At 44.9% G+C, this 23,079-nt stretch overlaps 1 protein-coding gene across 17 annotated transcripts in view; it reads left to right on the top strand.

Annotated features, from left to right (window-relative positions):
• HUWE1 (HECT, UBA and WWE domain containing E3 ubiquitin protein ligase 1) overlaps window positions 1–14,628 on the top strand; it is a 173,355-nt gene extending 158,727 nt beyond the window's left edge. For 15 of the 17 annotated variants that reach the window (XM_059158501.1, XM_059158495.1, XM_059158500.1 and 12 more), the window contains 18 exons: window positions 4–550; window positions 1,424–2,030; window positions 2,902–3,023; window positions 3,131–3,287; window positions 4,498–4,630; window positions 4,928–5,130; window positions 5,738–5,865; window positions 7,155–7,251; window positions 8,148–8,303; window positions 8,988–9,233; window positions 9,540–9,657; window positions 10,296–10,436; window positions 11,331–11,618; window positions 11,732–11,837; window positions 12,365–12,482; window positions 12,788–12,969; window positions 13,216–13,406; window positions 13,995–14,628. In XM_059158501.1, coding sequence (XP_059014484.1) covers window positions 4–550; window positions 1,424–2,030; window positions 2,902–3,023; window positions 3,131–3,287; window positions 4,498–4,630; window positions 4,928–5,130; window positions 5,738–5,865; window positions 7,155–7,251; window positions 8,148–8,303; window positions 8,988–9,233; window positions 9,540–9,657; window positions 10,296–10,436; window positions 11,331–11,618; window positions 11,732–11,837; window positions 12,365–12,482; window positions 12,788–12,969; window positions 13,216–13,406; window positions 13,995–14,097 — 3,643 coding nt within the window. In that variant the 3' untranslated portion in view covers window positions 14,098–14,628. The remainder of the gene's footprint in view (window positions 1–3; window positions 551–1,423; window positions 2,031–2,901; window positions 3,024–3,130; window positions 3,288–4,497; window positions 4,631–4,927; window positions 5,131–5,737; window positions 5,866–7,154; window positions 7,252–8,147; window positions 8,304–8,987; window positions 9,234–9,539; window positions 9,658–10,295; window positions 10,437–11,330; window positions 11,619–11,731; window positions 11,838–12,364; window positions 12,483–12,787; window positions 12,970–13,215; window positions 13,407–13,994) is intronic. The other 2 variants (XM_059158489.1, XM_059158497.1) reach the window with 2 other exon arrangements.
• The last annotated feature ends 8,451 nt before the right edge of the window (window positions 14,629–23,079 follow it).

Genomic DNA, 23,079 nt, shown 5'->3' with positions numbered 1-23,079 from the left:
CAGGCCTTCTGGCAGTAATGTGGACACTCTCCTCCGCCTCCGAGGACGGCTACTTCTGGACCATGAAGCCCTATCCTGTCTCCTGGTCCTGCTTTTCGTGGATGAGCCAAAGCTTAATACTAGCCGTCTACACCGAGTACTGAGAAATCTCTGCTACCATGCCCAGACCCGCCACTGGGTCATCCGCAGTCTGCTCTCCATTTTGCAGCGCAGCAGTGAGAGTGAGCTATGCATTGAAACACCGAAGCTCTCCTCAAGTGAGGAGAAGGGCAAAAAGTCAAGCAAAAGCTGTGGGTCGAGCAGTCATGAGAACCGGCCACTGGACCTGCTACACAAGATGGAGTCTAAGAGTTCCAACCAGCTTTCCTGGCTCTCAGTATCCATGGATGCAGCCCTAGGCTGCAGGACTAATATATTCCAGATCCAGCGTTCAGGGGGTCGCAAACACACTGAGAAGCATGCAAGCAGTGGCTCCACCGTCCACATCCACCCCCAGGCTGCTCCTGTTGTCTGCAGACATGTTTTGGACACACTCATTCAATTGGCCAAGGTGAGGAGCTTGAACCCAACCCTTGGGGATGGAGGGGGGGGTCACAGCCACAACCTAGATGAAGTCTGAACTCTGAGAAAGCTAGCAGGTCTTTCTGCACTATTAATCCTCAGGCCCGTATTATTTCTGGGAGTTATCCAGTAAATAATTTTGTGGGGTTCTTACTTTCACTTTTTATAATTTTTGTGCATTTGGTTATCAAAACTCTCAGTGGTCTGTATGATCCCCATTCTACAAATGAAGAAGCTAGGGTACAGAAATTTTTAATGGCTTTGTCATGTGGCTAGTAAGTGATGGACCTGGACCTAGAACCTGCTCCTTTTTTTTTAAAAAAAAAAAAAAAAAGTTTTTATTTATTAGAGAGAGCACAAGTGGGGGAGGGGACAGGGAGAAGCAGACGGCGCACTGAGCAGGGAGCCTGATATGGGGCTCACTCCCAGGACTCCAGGATCATGACCTCAGCCGAAGGCAGACACTTAAGCAACTAAGCCACCCAGGTGCCCCTGTTCAGTCTTATTTTTAATAATCATTGCTGCCATTTTTGAGGGCCTACCTCGTACCAGGCACTATGCAAAAATACATTATCTCCTTTAATCTTGGCCGTTTTTTTGATAGAGCATGATTATGCTCCCCATTTCTTAAGTACAGAGACAGATGCTCAGAGGTTAGCTAATCATCTCCCTACAAACCCCTTGTTTGCTTCTCTAGGCCACTTCACCATCAGTTAGATAAAACTCATATATGATCTTTCTCCCATGTCACCAAAGCTATTCAGAAGAATGGTGTGTCTAGGAATCAGTTGTCTCTCCTTGTCAGGAAGATGTATTTTCTGTGTAGACCCTTAGACCAATCCTGTCCTCCTTTTGCCGGCAGGTATTTCCCAGCCACTTTACACAGCAGCGGACCAAAGAAACAAACTGTGAGAGCGATCGGGAGAGGGGCAGTAATAAGCAGGCCTGCAGCCCATGCTCTTCACAGTCCACCAGCAGTGGCATTTGCACAGACTTCTGGGACTTATTGGTAAAACTGGACAACATGAATGTCAGCCGGAAAGGGAAGAACTCCGTGAAGTCAGTGCCAGTGAGCGCTGGTGGTGAGGGGGAAACCTCCCCATACAGCCTCGAGGCCTCTCCACTGGGGCAGCTCATGAACATGTTGTCACACCCAGTCATCCGCCGGAGCTCTCTCTTAACTGAGAAACTCCTCAGACTCCTTTCTCTCATCTCAATTGCTCTCCCAGAAAACAAAGTGTCGGAAACACAGGCTAATTCTGGCAGCAGTGCTTCCTCCACCACTGTTGCCACCTCAACCACATCTACCACCACTACCACTGCTGCCTCCAGCACGCCCACTCCCCCTGCTGCAACCACCCCTGTCACTTCTGCTCCAGCTCTGGTTGCTGCCACGGCTATATCCACCATTGCCGTAGCTGCTTCGACCACGGTGACTACCCCCACGACTGCTACCACTACTGTTTCAAGTAAGTGTGGATGTAGGCTGGGAGCTTTGGGGTATGGACACCCACCTCACCCTCCACTCCCCCATCCAGGTATTACTCCCTAATGATAGCATTCGGCTTGGTTTGTGTTTGCAAGAGCCAAATGTGTTCATTTTTGCCCCCCTCAGTCCCAGTTTTCTCTCTCCATCATTCTCTTCCCCACACTCATCCACCTACCCACACAGACACTCCTGAAGACCAGCGGGCATTCACTGAATGTGGCTTCCCTAGGCTAAGCACCAAAAGGAGGAGGAGAGAGAGAGAAAGTCCCTATTTTTAAAGAACTCCCAGCCTTTTCATCCTGGTTGAGGGAACCAATCTCAGGAAAAAGTTTTAAGAGCCAACAGGATACCGTGTGAATAAGGGTAGAATAGCCAGGCTATCCTAGGAAGTAAAAGGAATGAGCCCTATAGCATACTGGTAAAAATTACTGGAAAAAAAGTTTTGAAGAGGGGGCTCTGATGGTAGGGAAACAATTGAGAAATGTTTGAGATTCTTTGTCACTTTAAAAGGTAGGTCATGAGAGTCCTTGACATCCCAGGTCATTTGGATTTAGCTTTGGTGGGTGGCTTTTCATTTGTACTACTTTACGATAGTGAAGCTCTGGACAGTTCAGTGATTATCTGGTTCTGTCATGTGAGTTTTTTTTTTTTTTTAATTAAATTTATTTATTTTCAGCATAACAGTTTTTATTATTTTTTCACCACACCCAGTGCTCCATGCAATCCGTGCCCTCTATAATACCCACCACCTAGTACCCCAACCTTCCACCCCCCCACCACTTCAAACTCCTCAGATTGTTTTTCACAGAGTTTTATTAGAGGCTTACAGTGTTCCATCTGATTCCTCAAAGCTTCTACAACTACTAAGGTCAGCAAATCTCCAGCAAAGATGGGTGATGGGGGCAGCAGCAGTGCAGACTTTAAGATGGTATCTTCTGGCCTCACTGAAAACCAGCTACAGCTCTCTGTGGAGGTGAGTCCAAGCTCTTCTGAATTCCTAAGATTGAGGGGAAAATGGTGGATGGGAATAGATAAAGTTTTCATACTCAAGTTGAGGCTTACCCTTTTTCTTTCCCCCAGGTGTTGACATCCCACTCTTGTTCTGAAGAAGGTCTAGAGGATGCAGCAAATGTGTTACTGCAGCTCTCTCGGGGGGACCCTGCAACCCGGGACACTGTTCTCAAGCTGCTACTGAATGGAGCTCGCCATCTGGGTTATACTCTTTGTAAACAGATAGGTAATAACCAGAGTAAAGCATCTTGTCTTTCTAAAGCTTTCCAATGAGGGGTCACCTCTTTATGGAAGCCTTCCTGGATCTCCAGGTTGACTCAAACTCCTCTGTGCTTCTGTAGCACAGCCCCTGTCCTCTCCTCTGTTGTAGCACTGATAATACTGAGTTGTCATCTGTTTCCCTCTACTTATTGTTCAGGGAGAACAGGGCTGGGCTTCTCTCTACATTCCCAGTGCCTGGCACATGCCTTGTAATCAGTGCTTAGTAAAGGAAAATGAGTACATATAGGACCAGCAGTGCTCTTTTGCTTCTCCATTCTGGGCACTTACAAGAGCCCTGTGATGAGCCTGGTAAGGCAGCTTCCCACCTCAGAGATACACCTGCACTTCACTTAGGCTCAAGAATTGAGAGTCCAAGTGGTAGATATCCCCTGCCTTTGTGCAGTTGTGAGGGTACAGAAGTTCTAAAAACACTTGTAAATTGTCTAGTTTCAGTCTCCCTGTTGTTAATCAAGAAGAAAACTAAAACCCAGGGTGATAAACTGATTGAATTGAGGAGTAGAGCCAGATTTTCTTTAAGCATAGAGAGTCTCTTTGCTCTCTCCCACCCCCAACCCAATCATGGATCGCCCTAGATCTCAGCTACCTGCTTAGTTATCTCCTTCTCACAAATGTGCCTAGAGCAGAGGTGATATGGGTATTGGTTAGACTGTATAACCCAGAGTATTTGTTACATGAGAACTATAAGGTTCTTCCAGAAGGAGTTTGGCCAGTCTCTGATTTCCTTGAGTCGTACCATTCAATACCCATGGGCCAGGCAGTGTCCCACCTACTCTACTGCTATTATCTCCTAATATTCAAAACTGCCTTGTGAGGTTAGTCAGTGTTAGTCTCGTTATCAAGATAGATTCGTGAACTTGGAGAGGAGTTTAAGCAGTTTGCTTGAGATCACCTCAGAAACTGATACTTTTCCCCCTCTGCACTGAGCTGCATTTTGTGTAGATTGAACAGATTCCTGAGGCAGGGTATATTGCTAGTCTCTGAATGGCTGATCTATGAACGTACGTAGTAAGGTGAACAGCAGAATTCCTGTTCACTCCAGATTCTCTGCAGCTGAGCAAAGAAGACAGCCTGGGCAGGTTTCTTGGAAAAGTTTGGCTTTCAGCTGCTTCACTAGGGGAGTCTCTGAACACTTGCTGGCTCCTCTGCCTGACCAGGTACCCTTTTGGCTGAGTTACGGGAATACAACCTAGAACAGCAGCGACGAGCCCAGTGTGAGACCCTCTCTCCTGATGGCCTGCCTGAGGAGCAGCCACAGACCACCAAGCTAAAAGGCAAAATGCAGAGCAGGTGGGTGGTTGCCACCCATTTGGCTGTGGGGCTGGAATCTGGGGTATTCTAAAAGGTGGCTCTTGTTGGTTTCCTGGTGGTGGTGTTGTTGGTGGTGTTGTTGTTGGCGGTGTTGTTTCCCCTCTTTGGGCAGATTTTCTTATCTGTCCTATACATGCTTTACCTTATTTTTTCCCACTTTGGGGATTTCCTTCTGAGATTCTTTAACCCTCTGGTTGACACCAAAAAGCCCTGCTCGTTCTGGATGTTTATGCTTTGATGCTGTCAGTATACGCAAGCCACCTCTACACCATCCAGGTTTGACATGGCTGAGAATGTGGTAATTGTGGCATCTCAGAAGCGACCTCTGGGTGGCCGGGAGCTCCAGCTGCCTTCTATGTCCATGTTGACATCCAAGACGTCTACCCAGAAGTTCTTCTTGAGGGTACTGCAGGTCATCATCCAGCTCCGGGACGACACACGCCGAGCTAACAAGAAAGCCAAGCAGACAGGCAGGCTAGGTATGAAACTGGAGTGTCCAGTTGAGGGGCAGGGTTGGTGGTGGCAAACTCAGAGTCCCTGGAGGGCAGGACTTAATGTCATGTTTCCATCCTGCTTAACCTTTTCAAAAAAGGAAGTGATGATCCTTTCCTAGGCTGTTGATGGCTGCGTTCTATATGTCACTCAAGCTCTCTGCATAGGAAATTCATTAGGGCAAGTGAGAATTAAGGGAGAGTGGAAATCCGGCAAAGAAACTGGGGGCAGCTCTTTTGTTGAGCAAGATTTAAGGCACTGAGTGTGTCTCCTTTCTGCTTCTTTGATCACTCCTGACTAAAACATTGCAGCCATGTTGCCTCAGCTGTGGCCTGCCAAATCCTATCTCTTTTTCTCCTGTCCCACAGAACCCTCTACACCTGCCACTATCCATCTGCCTAGCACCATGTCCCCTGCCCTTACTTGTAATGGTAGTTCTTAGTGCCTGGTGAAGAGCACTCTGAAGCTGCCTGAGCTAAAGCTCAAAGACTTCAGCAAGATGCCCTGTGGCAGCCCAGGAGATGGGAGAGAGAATATTGGGCATTCCCTCATTTCTACTTTTTATATCTTGCCTTTTTTTTTTCTTTCTCCCAGGTTCTTCCGGTTTAGGCTCAGCTAGCAGCATCCAGGCAGCTGTTCGGCAGCTGGAGGCTGAGGCTGATGCCATTATACAAATGGTACGTGAGGGTCAAAGGGCGCGGAGACAGCAACAAGCAGCAACGGTTAGCATGATGCCTGTGGCCCCTCATTCATTTGTCTCTCTCCCCTTCCCCACCACATTATCAGTGGGGTTTCACTGCCCTTACCTTGTATGCTTTTGCATTAAGTTTGCTATATGAATGCTTCCGGACAACAGGGTTACTTTCTTATTGATGTTTTCTCTACTGTTTGTTCATTGTTTTGGATTGATGTGACTTAAAGCTTGGCCATCATACCCCACTCCCAGCTATCCAGTCAACAGTGGCGCTTTTGCAAACTGCATAATGCTTAGTGTCTGGGTTCTGAGGGGGTGTGGGATAAAGGTTTTTCAATCTCATGGAATAATGCAAGTACATCAGGAATCCTGCCCTTGTAATGCCCCCAGGCTTGGTATACATCCCATGCAGCCTCTTCTAGGCTATGGCTGGTCTATCTACCCTGGCCTCTGCTTCTGTTCTCCACACTCTCTTGGTACCATGGCACCTAGGCACTTAGGCACTTTTAGGAAGAAACCTTCAGGTTCCTAGATAGCAAACTCATTGTTGGGATCCCAGCACAGAGTGGCTGCGGGAAAAGCCTAGCATCATGTCTATATGCTGTGGCACTCTCATTGTTTTCCTGTCCTTGCAACATGCAAGTCACCTTCCCAAGATCCAAGAAATAAAGGTATCCTGAGGCCTGGTTTTTCTTTGCATATTACTTCTATTTAACACAGTGTGATTTCATTGAGCATGCTGAGAACATCGTAGAATTTGAGGGCTGTGACTCCCAACACAGTAGAAAGGGAAAACAACTATTATTCTGGAGTATTTTCTGCGCCATCTTTCCCATACCCAAAAGGACAGATGTTGGCTTTGTGAATACTCCCACCCATCAAAGGTTGTCCCTTATTTCTCCTTTTCTGAGCAAACAGAAACAGAGAGCCAAACCTACAGTGTGCTCACCTGAGGGGTGTGTGTGTGTGCGCGCGCGCACGCGCATGCAATCTGTTCTCAGAAGAAGTCTTCAGGTCTGGTGTCTAACTAGACATAACTAACTGGACATAGGTCTGGAGTACAGTGGAGGCAATGCAGGCATCCAGGGAGCTTTTTGGAAAAGTTTACTAGCTCAGGGTGGAGGACGGCAAAGGAGGTGGGAAGGCCATTCTTTTGTTCTAGAAAGCTACAGAGTTTTTTGACCAGATAAAGGAAGCTTTATCTTCTAAGCTTTCCAAACTTATGATGTATAAGAATGGGTAGAGCCAGCCTCTAGCCTCTCCCTGAGGAAAGCAGAGTTGCACCCTTTTATGTGACTTTGTCTCCCTTTTATCCAGTCGGAGTCAAGCCAGTCGGAGGCCTCTGTCCGGAGGGAGGAGTCACCCATGGATGTGGACCAGCCATCTCCCAGTGCTCAGGATACTCAGTCCATTGGTCAGTACTACTTCCTGTTTCCAGTACAGCAGAAGAGAAAGCCAGTCTGCTGCATCCCCTGTTCTCTATATACATGAGCTCAGTGTTTTCCAGTTTGTTCCAGTGAACGCTGGCTTTTGTAAATGTTAATAGGCATTTACCAACCAAGATCACTAACTTTCACCACCTCACCCTTTCTGGAGATTTATAGCATACACTACAATTCCTGTAGTAAAAGAAACTATGATGTGATAATGTTAGACATGGAGACAGCATATGTTTGAGTGGTGGCTCTGCCATTTGCTAGCTCTGGGACATGAAGCAAACCTCTCTTAGCTTCAGTTTCCTTGTTTAAAACAGGGATGTTCATAGTTAAGATTGAACAAGTGAACACACACCCATATATATAGCACTTAAAACAGAACCTGGCACATTGCAGGTGCATTAGTAGCAGCATTTCTCAAAAGTTAATTGTACGTAGAATACTTTCCGATGCCCTCCTAAACACATTTCTGTGGAATAGGGTTGTCACAGGACATCCGTTTTTGAAATGCATTAAATCATTTAATAATCCATAGATTCTTTGAAAGCTAATGAGGCAGTGAGTAAACCAGCTCTGTCTATAGTAGTCACTGGCCACATGTGCCTATGGAGCACTTAAAATGTGGCTTCTGCAGCTGTGGAACCAAAATTTTTATTGTATTAATTGTAATTGATTTAAATTTAAATGTCATCTAGTGTAGGACTGGAGCTTGCTTTCAGATACTGCTCAGTATTACTTAGTAAGTAGCCAGTGGGCCAGTCTGCTTGATCTGGCATTGGAAATCTGGATTAATGGCCTGCACATTTGATCTGGGAAAAAGCTAAATGAAGGTGAAACCTCAAAGCTTTCTCTCTCTCCTTTCTGTGGCCTATAGGCTCAGATGGAACCCCACAAGGGGAGAAGGAAAAGGAGGAGAGGCCACCTGAGTTACCCCTGCTCAGTGAGCAGCTGAGCTTGGATGAACTGTGGGACATGCTGGGAGAATGTTTAAAGGAACTAGAGGAATCCCATGACCAACATGCAGTGCTAGGTGAGTTGTGGCCTTTGGGCCAAGGTCTCACCCTGCTGATCTGCTCTCGGGCCCTTTCTGCCCACTCAGTTTTCTTCCTTCCAGATCATATCTCTCTCTCTCTCTCTCTCTCTCTCTCAATGTCTCTGTAATGAGAATTCAAAGGAGGGGTGTTTTTTCTCTCACTTCAGTATCCAAAAAAAAAGATTGGCTCTTTCTTTTAGTAGCTGTATCTTTTCACTTTTTAGATCAGGGGAATCTTTATAACTGGTTGCCTTTTTTAAGTTTCAGGGAAGCTCGGACTTTCTCTGTGGCTTCATTTTTCTTTGCTACATTGTATTTCTCCTATAAGTTTTCATTATTTTTTCTCACATTTTGTGCCTCTGTAATTTGATTATGAAGAAAAAGAGGTTTAGGGACGCCTGGGTGGCTCAGTTGGTTAAGCAGCTGCCTTCGGCTCAGGTCATGATCCCAGCGTCCTGGGATCAAGTCCCACATCTGGCTCCTTGCTCAGCAGGGAGCCTGCTTCTGCTTCTCCCTCTGCCTCTGCCTGCCATTCTGTCTGCCTGTGCTCTCTCTCTCTCTCTCTCTCTGACAAATAAATAAAATCTTAAAAAAAAAAAAAAAAAAAAAGAAAAGAAAAAGAGGTTTATATGTTGAAGTTTCTAAAGTAAAATAACATTTCCCTGTCATTCCTACCCCCAGTGCTACAGCCTGCCGTCGAGGCCTTCTTTCTGGTCCATGCCACAGAGCGGGAGAGCAAGCCTCCCATTAGAGACACCCGTGAGAGCCAGCTGGCACACATCAAGGACGAGCCACCTCCACTCTCCCCTGCCCCCCTGACCCCAGCTACTCCTTCCTCCCTTGACCCATTCTTCTCCAGGGAGCCCTCGTCTATGCACATCTCCTCAAGCCTGCCCCCTGACACACAGAAGTTCCTTCGCTTTGCAGGTACAGGGAACTCTTAGGCCCATAAAAGAAGGCTTCATTTTTTACAGGGTCACTTCATACACTTTATTCATAGCTGTTTTCATAGGGGAGAGGCGGTGAGAGTGCATGTTATGAATAAGTGTGTGGTGGGGAGAGGAGAGAGAAAGGGAAAGAATGAAGCTAGTGATATAGGGCCTGGGTTTGAAAGGCCTTTTATGCCACACGGTCTTTTTTCCCTGAAACACAGAGAGTTGCTGTCTGGTTGGCAGTAATATAGTCTTCTGGGAGCCAAGATGTGCTGATTCTTGGTGTCCTTCCTCCCCTCAGAGACTCATCGCACTGTGTTAAACCAGATCCTACGGCAGTCCACCACCCACCTTGCTGATGGGCCTTTTGCTGTCCTGGTAGACTACATTCGTGTCCTCGACTTTGATGTCAAGCGCAAGTATGTGTCTTGGAGGCTGTGGGTTGGAAACTTTTCAAGTGGTATCTCTCTTCCCAGAAAGAGGCCAAAATTCCTCCTGAAGGAGTGTTTCCAGGGGAAAGAAGTTTCCCTTGGTGGCAGCCCTTGGAATGGTGCTAGGCAGGAGGGAGGAGGTTCATCTGTGCCACTGACCGTCATCATACCTAAATACTCCCTCTCCTTCTCCATTTCTGTCTCCATTCTTCATCAGAGAAATGCAGTCCTTTCTTTAATCACATGACTTCTAAAGTTCCATTCCATTCTTTGGGGTCATACAAGAGGTGTGGGTAGCCACAATACACTTACAGCAGGGCTTGGGGGCAGTGGGGGCTCCACAGCACTCCCGTCATCCTTACCCTTGTCTTTTCTGTGCACCTACACGTACTGCCTGCTGTGCCACAATCTCTGTGGGACTTTATGCAGTAGAGATAGGAAAATTTGGTGTTGGTAATGAATGACCCACTTCTCCCAACTACTGAGTACTTTTCACCTTCCCCTGGGGAGCAGATGTTTAGTAGAAGATGGGAGAAGCATCATTATAGGTCTTCATTCTAATCAAGCAAACAGAAACTTGGTCTGCCACACCCAATCCTATATTCCTTCCTTCCCTACCTCCCAAGATATTTTCGCCAAGAGCTGGAACGTTTGGATGAGGGACTCCGGAAAGAAGACATGGCCGTGCATGTCCGCCGTGATCATGTGTTTGAAGACTCCTATCGTGAACTGCACCGGAAATCCCCTGAAGAAATGAAGAATCGATTGTAAGAGCCCAGAACGAGAAAAGACAGAATGGGAGGGTGGAGGATCTTCCTACGTGGTAGTGAAGGCTTACTCCAGTGCCAGATGTGCAGGGGAACTCCAGAGGAATTCCAGATAGGAACCCGGTATAGAAAATCTCACTGAGCTGAGCTACCCACCAATTCCCAGGGAGAAGAGTCTTTGGAATTTACAAAGATAGACCCGATGACTTCGCAGAGAGTTTTCTGTTATACTAGGAATGGGAAGCCTGCTAAGCAAATGCTATTCAGGCTTGGGAGAGACCACACTTGCATAAATGGCCCCTCACGAAATTGCTAATCACTCACTGGTAACTCTGAGCTGCCTAGAGGAGATCAGCAGTTTATAATAATAATATGTGTCATGGAAGCCAGTGAGATGATAAACCTGTTGGTGTAGTTTGGTGCTCCTGAGCTCAGGAACCTGATTCCTCCTCTACCTCATGGCATGGGCTCACCATCCATGTTACCACATAGGAAGTCGGGCTTCTGAGACAGACTGGGCCCAGCTCCTCCACCACCAAATCCTTACAGACATCAGACTGAGCTCAGGCCTCTCTGACACCACTTGTCAACTCTTCTCCCTGCTTCCCCTAAGTGAGGCCCTCATTTAAGCCTCTGTACCTTTCCTGTTGCTGTTTTCTGGAATATTGATAAGCTTTTAGTGATAATTCAGGATATCTTTTCTATGATGCTTTCTTGTCCCAGATCCCCACCGTTCCTCTGGGCTTTCCTGGTACTCTGCATTCACCTCTGTTCTCTGATCCTGCACTCCCCAGCCACTGCTTCACTCACTCACTCACTCACTTGGGTCATGCTACATAAATGAATGGATTTGTGCTGGGCTTTCTGCACATCTGTTTCTGGTCTCTTATGCAGGTATATAGTGTTTGAAGGAGAAGAAGGGCAGGATGCTGGAGGGCTCCTGCGGGAGTGGTATATGATCATCTCTCGGGAGATGTTTAACCCTATGTATGCCTTGTTCCGTACCTCACCCGGTGATCGGGTCACCTACACCATCAACCCATCTTCCCACTGCAACCCCAACCACCTCAGCTACTTCAAGTTTGTTGGACGCATTGTGGCCAAAGCTGTATATGACAACCGCCTCCTGGAGTGCTATTTTACTCGGTCCTTCTACAAACACATCTTGGGCAAGTCTGTCAGGTGAGGAATGTGGCACAGGATCCACATTCTCACTTGACAGGTCCTTTTCTTGTGTCCCACCCCCGTACTTCTCTCCTCCACCCTAACCTATGACTCTAATTGTGTTTTTCTAGATACACGGATATGGAGAGTGAAGATTACCACTTCTACCAGGGCCTGGTTTATCTGCTGGAAAATGATGTCTCCACACTAGGTTATGACCTCACCTTCAGCACTGAGGTAGGTCGAGAAATCTTGACTGCAGCACATCTTATCTAGTCCAGGAAACCCATTGGGGGACCACCCTTGAACTGGCAGTGGATAAAGTCTCATGCCCCATTCCCCATCTAGCAGTGAGCAGTGGATATTTGCATGAGACATCACAAACAGAAAAACCAGGATTTTGTAAAAACAATCCAGGGTGTTTCCTAGTTTCCTTTTTATTTTTTTTTAAACTGTTCAGTATAGTATTCTTCATTCCCAAAAGTAGTTCATTATAACAGATTTAAGTGAAAAACAGTAATTTTTAAGGTTACTCTTCCTCCAAATTGTTTTCCGTAAAGATTGTGCTATGTCATGTTACACATGTTAACCATGGCTTTTCCCTATTGCAAAGTTATGCGCTCATGATAAAGGACACTTTTTTATGACCTTGCTTTGTCTTTCTGCCCAGGACATGTCAAAGAGTTCAAGTAATCCTAGGTATCTATATAAATCTCATCCTAGACCAAGCCTGACATGAATGATTGGTATTTTGGGTATTCTAGGTCCAAGAGTTTGGAGTCTGTGAAGTTCGTGACCTCAAACCCAATGGGGCCAATATCTTGGTAACAGAAGAGAATAAAAAGGAATATGTACACCTGGTGTGCCAGATGAGGATGACAGGTAGGGGAAATGTCCCTTAGACTCTTTATCGTTCATACGGAAGAGGTCAGGTCTCAGTCATTTCACAGATACTGTTTTTTCTCTTTCCCTGTGCCAGCCACAAGTGCCTGGCACAAAGAGTCTACAAACATCTGACCAAAAAATACTTCCCTTCATCCACCTCCATTCAAGGGCCAGAAGCAGTGTTAGGTGAAACAGGCAAACCATTCAGTATCCTCGTTGCAGTAGAGCTAGACTGAGGATCTCTGACCTCTTAACAGTTGTGTGAGTTTAGACGCCTCATGGCTTGTTGGTTCTCTCCCCAGGAGCCATCCGTAAACAGCTGGCAGCTTTCTTAGAAGGCTTCTATGAAATCATTCCAAAGCGCCTCATTTCTATCTTCACTGAGCAGGAGTTAGAGCTCCTCATATCAGGACTGCCCACAATTGACATTGATGATTTGAAATCCAACACTGAATACCACAAGTACCAGTCCAACTCTATTCAGGTGAGCTGCTGCTGGCATCCTTCCCCATGTCCCTAAGCAGTGCTAGTTGGTATGACACCACATAATTCAGCACTGTTAGGGGGCAAAGGGATATAGGTGACAGCGTACTTATACCTAACTCTTCATCCTTCCAATACGTGTTTTCAGGGGATGTTCTTGCCCATCTTATGGAATGAAAGAACTGGACTTGCCTAAGATTCAAGATTCCAACCCCCTCACACTGACTTCTTGTGTCCTTTCCCATAGATCCAGTGGTTCTGGAGAGCATTGCGTTCTTTTGACCAAGCTGACCGTGCCAAGTTCCTTCAGTTTGTCACGGGTACTTCCAAGGTGCCCTTGCAAGGCTTTGCTGCCCTTGAAGGCATGAATGGCATTCAGAAGTTTCAGATCCATCGAGATGACAGGTCCACAGATCGCCTGCCTTCAGCTCACACATGGTAAGAAGAAGGGGTTGTTCTTCTTTTTAGCATTCAGACTGAGCTTTCCTGTTTGTTGCTTCTAGACCCCTAAGCAAGGGCAGGAACCCCAATCTGGCCTCAGCTGTACTAGATCTGGAGTAGTGCATAATTTGGTAGTTTTGTGGAAAAGGTGACGTTTGAGATGAGAAGCTGGCCCAAATTCACAGTGAGGCTAGGGAGACATTGTGGGTGAGCACTGCCACATGAGAGCACAGTGTACTCCAGGGCTGAGCTGGAACAAGGAGTTAAGAGGGAACAGAATGCTTAAAGATGTTGATCACCAGAGGTTGGATCACCAGTGACTCCAAATGCCTCTTTGGAGCTTGCACATTAACCCATAAGTGAGACTATGGTGTTTAAGGACTGACAGGGTCAAATTTATGCTTTGGGAAACTGATGGGCAGTATTGGGGCCAGATTAGAAGAGGGAGGACGAGGCCTAGGACAAGATTTCAAGTCTGCAAGAGAGGAAAAGTTTCCATCAGGGAAGAGAGGTCAGTGGGCACCATGGGAACATAGGGATCATGACTATCTTTTGTCACAAACTGATATTTTTTTCTTTCTCTAGTTTTAATCAGCTGGACCTGCCTGCCTATGAGAGCTTTGAGAAGCTCCGCCACATGCTACTATTGGCCATCCAGGAGTGCTCTGAAGGCTTTGGGCTGGCCTAATAAGGCCCCGCCCACCACTGTGGGGTTTTTCTACCATGTTGGACCTAGGAATTGGGGGGAAAGAAAAACAAAAAAGAACCAGAAAGAAAATGTCAAAAACCAATAAATGAAATCCACCAACTCACCATGTGTGTGTCCCAGCTTCCCCATCTTCCCCAGCACATACCCATTCCCCCTCTCCTGCTCATTCTCTCTCCCTCTCTCCCTCTCCCTCACTTCCTCCTCCCTGTTCCATGCCGTCCATGATCCCAGCCCATGTGTTAAAAAGGCAATAGCCTTTGCAGGGACCTATTTGTCCCAGCTGTTTGAACAGTGTGCTCCTCAGATTCTGTGTTCAGAAGGATTTGCTGCATTGAGACTTGAAACCTTTGGATAGGGGAAAAATTATATATATATATATTTTTTTGTTCTGTTTGCATTTCTTAATTTGTGCTTGGAATGTGTTGATGTGCACAGCTAATGATTCAATGCGAGACAAGATTGGCGTCTGTGTTGTGGAGGTTTCAAATAAAGAGCACTCTTCATAACTCACTTTTCACAACGGAGTTTTTTTCAAACTTAAAAGAAATAACTCTTGAACATCTAGAGAAAAGATGCAAATGGACTCTCCAGAAAACCATCTTTGCCACCACCACTGGTGCGTCTTCCTTCTTCAAAGTCGGTTTCCCCATTGTCAGGAGAGATTGGCAACCACCAGGAATTGAGGGGAGCCTGTTTTTTAGAATGGGATCTGCACTTGAGGGCAGTGATGGTGTTAAAATTTGCAGCCAAGGACAAAGCATCACCTTGCTTGAGGGGAACAAACCAGCAAGTTGTAAGAAACATTCTGAGAACTCAACCCAACCGACAGTTCTATGTGATGAGCCTTTATAACGGCCTCAAGTGTAGAGCTCAGTTTAGAATTTTTATTTCATTTAATGTTTTAGGTTTTCTAACAAATTTCAGTAAGCAAGTAATTGGACCAGCTCTCCAGAACAATCTTCCCATCCATTTTGGTTTTGTTTTCGTCATCTGCCGATCTGTTCACAGATCACCCAGTAGAGTAGTCTCTTGGTTTTTACTCCATCCAGCAGTTAAAGCTGATCCAAGGACTTTGATGGTTCCAGCTTTCAAAGAAAATAATAAAGGTTTAGTTAGAAAAATAACCCCAAGTGATGCTTGCTTTGTGTGTGTTTTCTCATTTTCTGAGGCTCTATTTTGTAAAGATTTTCTCCTTAACCTAGCCCCTTATCCCCTTGGTCCTGATGCATATGGCTGCTAGACATTTTCTCCCTCTTTTAAAATATTCACACTTGCCTGTGCCTCATTCTGCTGAAAACTGAGAAGACAGATGAACTGACTCTGTCCCTGCTATTGAATTTCTGGTCAAGGGGGAAGGAGACTGAGTAGTTCTGTGACAGATGGAGGGAAGGGGTCCCTAGGTTCCCAGAGCAGAAGTCCTTGACCTAGCCTGGAAGGTCAGGGAAGGCTTTCCATTGTCAGGCACTCATGAGTTGAATCCTGGCTGGGAGTTAAGATTAAAGAGAGACCTCTAGATCAAGGTAGCAGGAGTCCAGCTGATGACAGCTTGAGCAAAGGTTGATGGCCTGAGATGAGGCTGGGAGTCCAGCAGAGCTTTGAAATGAATAAGCAGAAATACAGTGCAATTGATAAGCTTAATAATGGATTCCTCGAAAAATCAAAGTAGAAAGAAACCTCTGACATTTAAATTTGGGAGGCATAGGGTTCAGGAGTTGGGTGTGGAAGCTGGGAGCACAGATGGAATAACCCTGAAGAAAAGTGAATCTAATTCAGTGGCATCCTACAAATATTTAACGTATCTAAGCATGACTTGCCTTTGGGATGTGTGTATGGTGTAATATTCATCACCTCAAAGTCAAATAAGAAAAATTCTGTCAATTGATGCAAGGCATTTGCTAACAATAATTATTACTGGTAACTTAAAGACACCACCCTGGTAAGGTTGGCTCAGACCAACAGCCAACATCACACAGGAAGCATAAGGTGGCCAATTACCACTAATAACACTCGTATGTCAGTTCTAATCACTTCAGTAAAGTAGAAAATAAGGTAAAACTACTGAGGAGAAACTGCTAGCCAAAGAGAACCAAAAGTTAGTAGCACTTAAAAGAGGCCAGCAAGAGGACTGGTTACAATGAAAAAAAAAAAAAAAAAAACTCATGTAGACATTGTCCCAACAAGTGTGAATAAATAATACAATGGAATCCTGTGTAGCAGTAAAAATGTATATCAACATGCATAATCTCAAAGATGAGACCTGCTTAGAAGTCACAAAACAAAACATATAGCATGTATGTATCAATAGCATGAAAAACCGTCCATATGTATGAAGAGTGAAAATCCATGCATGAGTATGACAGAGTACTGCACAATGTTCAGGATAATCTGTGGTAGACAAGCAGATGCAGTTTGGAAGAGGTAATCACACAGTTTCAACTACCTTGGTAATGTTTATTTCTTAGGTTGGGTGGTGCTAGACACATGGGCGTTTCTTATAATGCTGTATACTATGATACTTTATAACAATGACATTTCATAATCTTTGAGATATATGACTTAATAAATTTCACAATAAATTTGAGGTAGGTAGCAGGGGAATCAATAACAGGCCTAATTCTACATGAAGGCTGCTTGCATGACATGATTGAACATGTCCCTTTATGCCCTCAAGTAATTCCCTCCACTGATCATTATGATTACCATGGGTTACCTCCTTATTAAAATAGTCCTTTTTTTATTAGAGTGACCATGTAATTTATCATCCAAAGTTGGAAAATTTAAGAATAAAAAGGGTACTATTAATAATTATGCTGGGCCACAGGGATAAACTGGATAAACTGAATGTATGGTTCTTTGAGATATGTGTCTGTCTAGGCTGGAGAAATAATTATCACCCCTAATAAGCAAAATTCCATTGAGCACTTACATGGACTGACAATACTGAGAAGGCTCTGTGTGAAGAGAAGGAGGCAGGTGTTAGGAAACTATGGGGGCATGGGTACACAGAGACTTAGCAGGCAGGGGTAGCAAGATTAAACATGTTCTCAAATACAAGCAATAACCAGTTAGAAAACGAACAGGAAACCAAAGAATAGCCTTAAGAAGGAGTGTTTACGACTCGTGAAAGAAAAATGAATGGAAACTCATGAGAAGCATAAAAGACAAATGAAGAGATGTACATTTGCATAAAAATGCAAGTATAGCTGGCTTTGAGACTGTGGGAGACAAACTGACATGCTAAACAAGATGGGAGTTCAAATAGACCTGACAGAATGGCCTTAGCGGTGAATATTCAGCATGTTGTGGTCTGTAAAAAAAAAATGAGGCACCAAGAGTTAGTTGTGGAAAGAATAGTTTTGTCAATGTTAAGGTTAGGAAACTTGCCTGAGTATTGGGAGGGTAAAATAATACGAATTTATAAAATTTTAAATTTATAAAATATAAATATAAATTTTGCCCTGCACTTCACACGAAATAAATTCAAGAGTGAAAACTATGAACTGATATTTTAAAGCACAAAATGAGGATATGGGCAAATAATAACTGATCTGGGATATAGAAAACCTTAGGCTAAAATCTACAAAGACATCATAATGGAATATATATCATAATGATACATTTGACTACTAAAATGTTGGCAACACCATGAACATAATTAAAAAAAAAACAATGACAATTCCAGAGGGAAAAAAATGTCCCTAACAGGCAATGGGTTAATACTTTATATGTATATACATATATTTTTTAAATATATATATATTTTTTTAACTTATGAATCACTAAGAAACAAACTCCCCAACAGAAAAACATGCAAGGATATTAAAAGATGATTCACAAAAGAAGAAATATAAATGAACAATAAGTATATAAAAATGCTTACCTCTGTGATAATTATTACCTCTGTAATAATCAAAAATCCATTAAAAGCCCAGTGGAAACCACTTACCAAATTGAAATATATGATGGTTACCAGAGGGAAGGTGTGGGGATAGTTTAAACAAGTGATGGGGATTAAGGAGTGCACTTGTGATGAGAGCCAGATGATGTACGGAATTTTGAATCACTATATTGTACACCTAAAACTAATATAACACCTAAATATAATATAACCAATATAACACCTAAAACTAATATAACTAACTGGGATTAAAATGTGTGTGTCTGTGAGCACAGGTATCAGAGAATGTGAAGAAATAGGCACTGCTGAGAAATTGGCACCACTTTTCTGATGTGTAGTTTTGTAATGTCTACTGAAAAAGAGAAAAGCAGCCGCTGACTTCTGGGAGCTGGTCTAGCATTCAGTTAGGTTTCGGTGTTCTTCTGTTGAACATAAACAGTTTCACAGAATATCAACATCAGAGAAGGTCACTCTGTAACTGTGGTGGATTAAGACAAAATTGAGACCACCTCAAAATCATGTCTGAACACAGACAAAACATCAGAGACACTGTCTAAACCACAGAAATTAACTGAACATCCCCTATCCTGATTAATGAGTCGCTGCTTTTTTTTTAAACCAGTTACAGCTTTAGCCTCTTTCTAGTCTGTCCTCTCTATAGGGAAGATGTGTTAGCATACCCAATCACAAAATTACCCCCACTTCTAGATAGTATTCAATCTAGAGTAAAACTTCACTTTGAATTGTCCCCAAATCACTTAACAAGCCCAAATCCTATGATACAACTTTTACTGCAATACCCCACAGTCCCCCATGCTGTGTATTCCCCCTCACTGCCAACTTTCTTGACTCAGGGCAGGTTCATGCTCCTGATCTTTGGTTGCTGGGACACTGACACTATGAGGAACTATAGACAGTAAGGTGCTAACTGGCATGTATCCTATATTCCTGTTAATGCTTTTTACTATTTATAAATTCAGATGGAAACTGGCAGCCCAAACTCTGTGGCTTGCAGACAACAACCTGGTATATGTATGAGGATGTGTGTGGGTGTGTGTGAATGTGAATGGTCTGAGGTGAACATATTTTCACAGGTCCCACAGTCTCTACCACTCCTTATTACACTCATATCATCTAGCTTTGTTCATTGAATGAACATTTGTTGAGCATGTACTGTGTCAGGCTAGGGAGGCACGGGTGAACACATCAGACAATATAAATTCCTGCCACTAAGAAGCTGACATTTTTCTGGGGGAAGGCAGACAATAAATATGTCAGGGAGTGAGTGACATATTCTCTTTTCTGAAGAAAAATACACAGAGGGCGCCTGGGTGGCTCAGTTGGTTAAGCGACTGCTTTCGGCTCAGGTCATGATCCTGGAGTCCCAGAATCGAGTCCCACATCAGGCTCCCAGCTCCATGGGGAGTCTGCTCTGACCTTCTCCTCGCTCATACTCTCTCTCACTGTCTCTCTCTCAAATAAATAAATAAAATATCTTTTAAAAAAAAGAAAAAGAAAAATACACAGAAAAAGAGAGTTGAAGGGGAGGTTATTTTAACTGGGGGTGGCCAAAGGATGGCCTCTCTGAAAAGATGATATTTAAGCTTAGAAGGTGGGCTTGGAAGAAGGGAGGGTATAAGTCATCAGAAGATCTCAAGGAATAGTGTTCCAGGCAGAGGGAACAGCTAGTGTAAGGGCTCCAAAGTGGGAATTCGCATGGCATCCAGGAGGACCAGTGTGGTTCTAGAGAGGTAAGTGTCCTTGGTTGTTGAGGTCAGAGAGATAAGCAGGAGTCCGATCTCGGGCTTCTACTCTGAGTAAGGTGGGAACTACCAAAGGGCATTGCACAGAAGATATGGGACGCAGACCTCTCTACTGCTTGTGAAGAGTAGATGCGAGGGGCCAGCAGGGAGTCCCAGGAAGCCTAAGGAGGCTGCCGAGGCTCTCTTTTCAGGCAGTTCACAAGTTACCGGCGGGCACTTTGAAAAGAGTCCTTAATAGGTTTACTGTAGGCTTGGGTGAAACAAAGCATTGTTAAAGGGAAAGGGGGACTGAGGGCCTAAGATGAGCCAGAGCCTCCTCTGGATGATGATGATGGTGGTGGTGGTGGTGGTGATGATTTCCTTGTCTGTTTTTCACCCTGGGCGAGTATTTCTACAACTGAAAATAAGTAGCCTATTTCTAGTGGGCACGCCCCGCTCCTTCCCCTCCCAGACGCAAGCCTTGGGAACTGGAGGCGTCCCATCCCGCCCGACATGCCCACTGCAGAGAAGCCTCGCCCAGCTCCTCGTGGTTTGCCGTGAACTTCCCGGGTTTTAGTGCTGCAAGTCCCACCGCCCCGGCAAACCAGGACGGTTAGGCACCGTCCCCGAGTTGGTTACCCTCCCCAAGCCGACTGGCTCCTCAGCCGCTGAGGGAGAAGGCTGGGGGCAAGCCCCACCCCCGCACGGGCCTCCAGCCAATAGCAGAACGGGACGTGGAGCCCAGGCTTGCTCTGCCCGGCAACCCCAAGGCCTGCCAGAAATGGCTAAGCTTGAGACCCCACCCCGGAACGGCCTCCCCGCTCCACTTCCTGGAAAATCAGTGGCTTTGAATCTGGGTTTGTGTCACTGCGCTAGCTAGGGGTAGAGGCATTGTTCGGTGCTGGGGAGATTGTGTGCCGTCCTACTGCAAGTGATCGGATGACTATGTGCATTGCTGACTGTGCATAACCGAATGGGTTTGTGGGGGTTACCTGTGCGTCTGTGGTTCCAGAAGTGGGTGTGTGACTGTGTGACCCCGTGTGGCCCGGATCTGCTGCCTTGAGTTATGGTGATTGTGTTGTTCAATAACGAAAACTAACTGAATAAATTTTAAAGATCTTAATTGGCCTTATTAACCCATTCATGAATCAGACAGCGTCCCATCTTGCAATTAGAAGGGGGCTCCAAAGGGCTACAGAAAGGGAAATGTTCTTTGAAGTCAGGACAAGGAGGTCATAGATTATCTGGGGTGAGGTGACATCCTTTGTGGGAAAAGGAGCCTTATTAAGTGGATTACCTCATTTTCCTTTTGCGGATAGAGAGGAAGGACCCAAATGGGACAGATTAATTTATTAGTGCTGACCAGAAATTTCCTGACTGGCTGGTTAAGACTACATGTCTGGAGGAGGTTGAAACTACAATCAGGTTTGGGATTAAACCCAAGCTTGGAGACTTGATCTCACATAACTCACCCCATGCGGGACCTGTGATTTTCTTTTTAATAATCCCCCCCTTTTGATCAGACTCTTGTCTTAATTTAGAGATGTGATCAAAATTTAAGGCATTAGCACTACTCCCAGCTACCACTCTAAAGGTCTTGCCATTTTTCTTGCTCTTTTTGTGTGGTATCCACAGGTTTTAACCTTTGTGATATTCACAAATCATGGTTTCAGGGTCACAATCTTTAAGTTGCTCATTCTCTTAGTTCCTTTTCTGACACTCCAGTCCTAGGGAGATCTTTTGCTTGGTGGTGAGCGCTACTAACACACATTTACAGCTCTTGAAAGAATACAATGCAACAGGGAGATTATGGTGATTATAATGACCAGAATAATTTCCAGTGTTTGGAATGCACTTTGGAGCGATGGTCCCCAAGATGCAAACCAATCAAAATCAAAGAAGTCAAAAAAGATCCTGCTAAAGGAGTCTCCTTTATAAGCTGTCAACTTCCCCAGAAGTGTTAATCCAAGTTCAGCAGGTGGTGTTGGCCATAGCACAATCATCTCCTTACCCAGCTAAAAGATAGTCAAGGCCTATCCTTATTATTAAGAACTACTTTGGCCAGAGAGCCTACGGATCTTTCGGGGGTGACAATTGTCTTAGCAACAGAATCTGCAATACCTTGAAGAGTTAAGGAGGAGTTTGTGATCATATCTTCATTTACATTTATTCCTAGCCAGGGAAGTGGGGCCCTGGTTCAGTGAATTCTGAGTCATGAGAGGCTCCTGGGAAGTCCTTTCTAACTCAATGATGTAAATACAGGGGAGTTGACCAATGAGGTGTCTTAGTTCCTTTGGGGAAAGTTAGGAGCACCGGTAGATAACCTAAAAGGCATTGCCAGGTTATGTACTGGCCATCTAGGCATTCACAGACCTATGAAGAATGAAACAGACAAGGACAAACCCTGTCAGGGCACAGACCATTCCCATCAGGCTGGTCCTGTTAATACACAGGAATGCTACACTTAATTCATTCAAGCCAGTGGTCAGTCAGGTTTTCAGTGCATATGGAAACAGAATCCCTGAGCCGGAAATAGTCCTTCTAAATGCCTAGCAAAGATGGGTGCTGCTGGGGAGATCTCACTGAGTAGAGGGCAGATCTGATCTAGATAATCATGGGAATGTGGGAGTGCAAATGGACTAAGAATTATGTAGGTAATTTTGTCAAATAGGGTATGTACAGTTATAATTAGAGAGATGTAAAAACAAGGCACTGGGTGTTCTGGCCATAAGAGTTGAACTCAGTAAGAGACTTCTAAGGGTGGGGAGAAGTCGACTGTAGTTGAAGGGACGTTAGGAGGAGAAACTGGTCACAGGGAGGATGAGGGGGTCTCTAACATCATGGGTAGATTGCTATGTTGGATGACAAATACAGCAATCTGAAAGGCTTCCGTCCTCTTAGCAATGACCTAGGAGATACAGGGAAAGGCATTATGTTTCCAGGCCAATGCCAATAAAGGAAAGGGAATAAAGGAGAAAGGGCTTCATGTTTTAAAGATGAGGTCTGATCTGATCTATCTCTCTCTGTCTCTCGCGCGCGCATTCATTTTTCTTTTTTTGCTTGTTTGCTTGTTTTTCCTTATTTTTCAATTTGTTATCTTGAGCAGGAGCAATCTACCCCAATGTCAGCTACTTCTCTTTCTTGTCAGTTTGAATTGGAGACCTCCAGTGTCTGCCCAGGATTAGCTGTCAGGTGTAGCTGTGAGATGTGTACCCAAGGCTCAATGCCTTCTAGTTCTGCAGCAGTGCCAGTGGTCAGGAGCACTTAGTAAGGGCCTTTCCAGTGAGGTTGAGTGGCTGTCTTACTCTGATGACAGCTCCA

The sequence above is a fragment of the Mustela lutreola genome, chromosome X (genome assembly GCF_030435805.1).
Source record: "Mustela lutreola isolate mMusLut2 chromosome X, mMusLut2.pri, whole genome shotgun sequence".
NCBI lineage: Eukaryota > Metazoa > Chordata > Mammalia > Carnivora > Mustelidae > Mustela > Mustela lutreola.
This window is presented reverse-complemented; position numbering and strand designations above follow the sequence as displayed.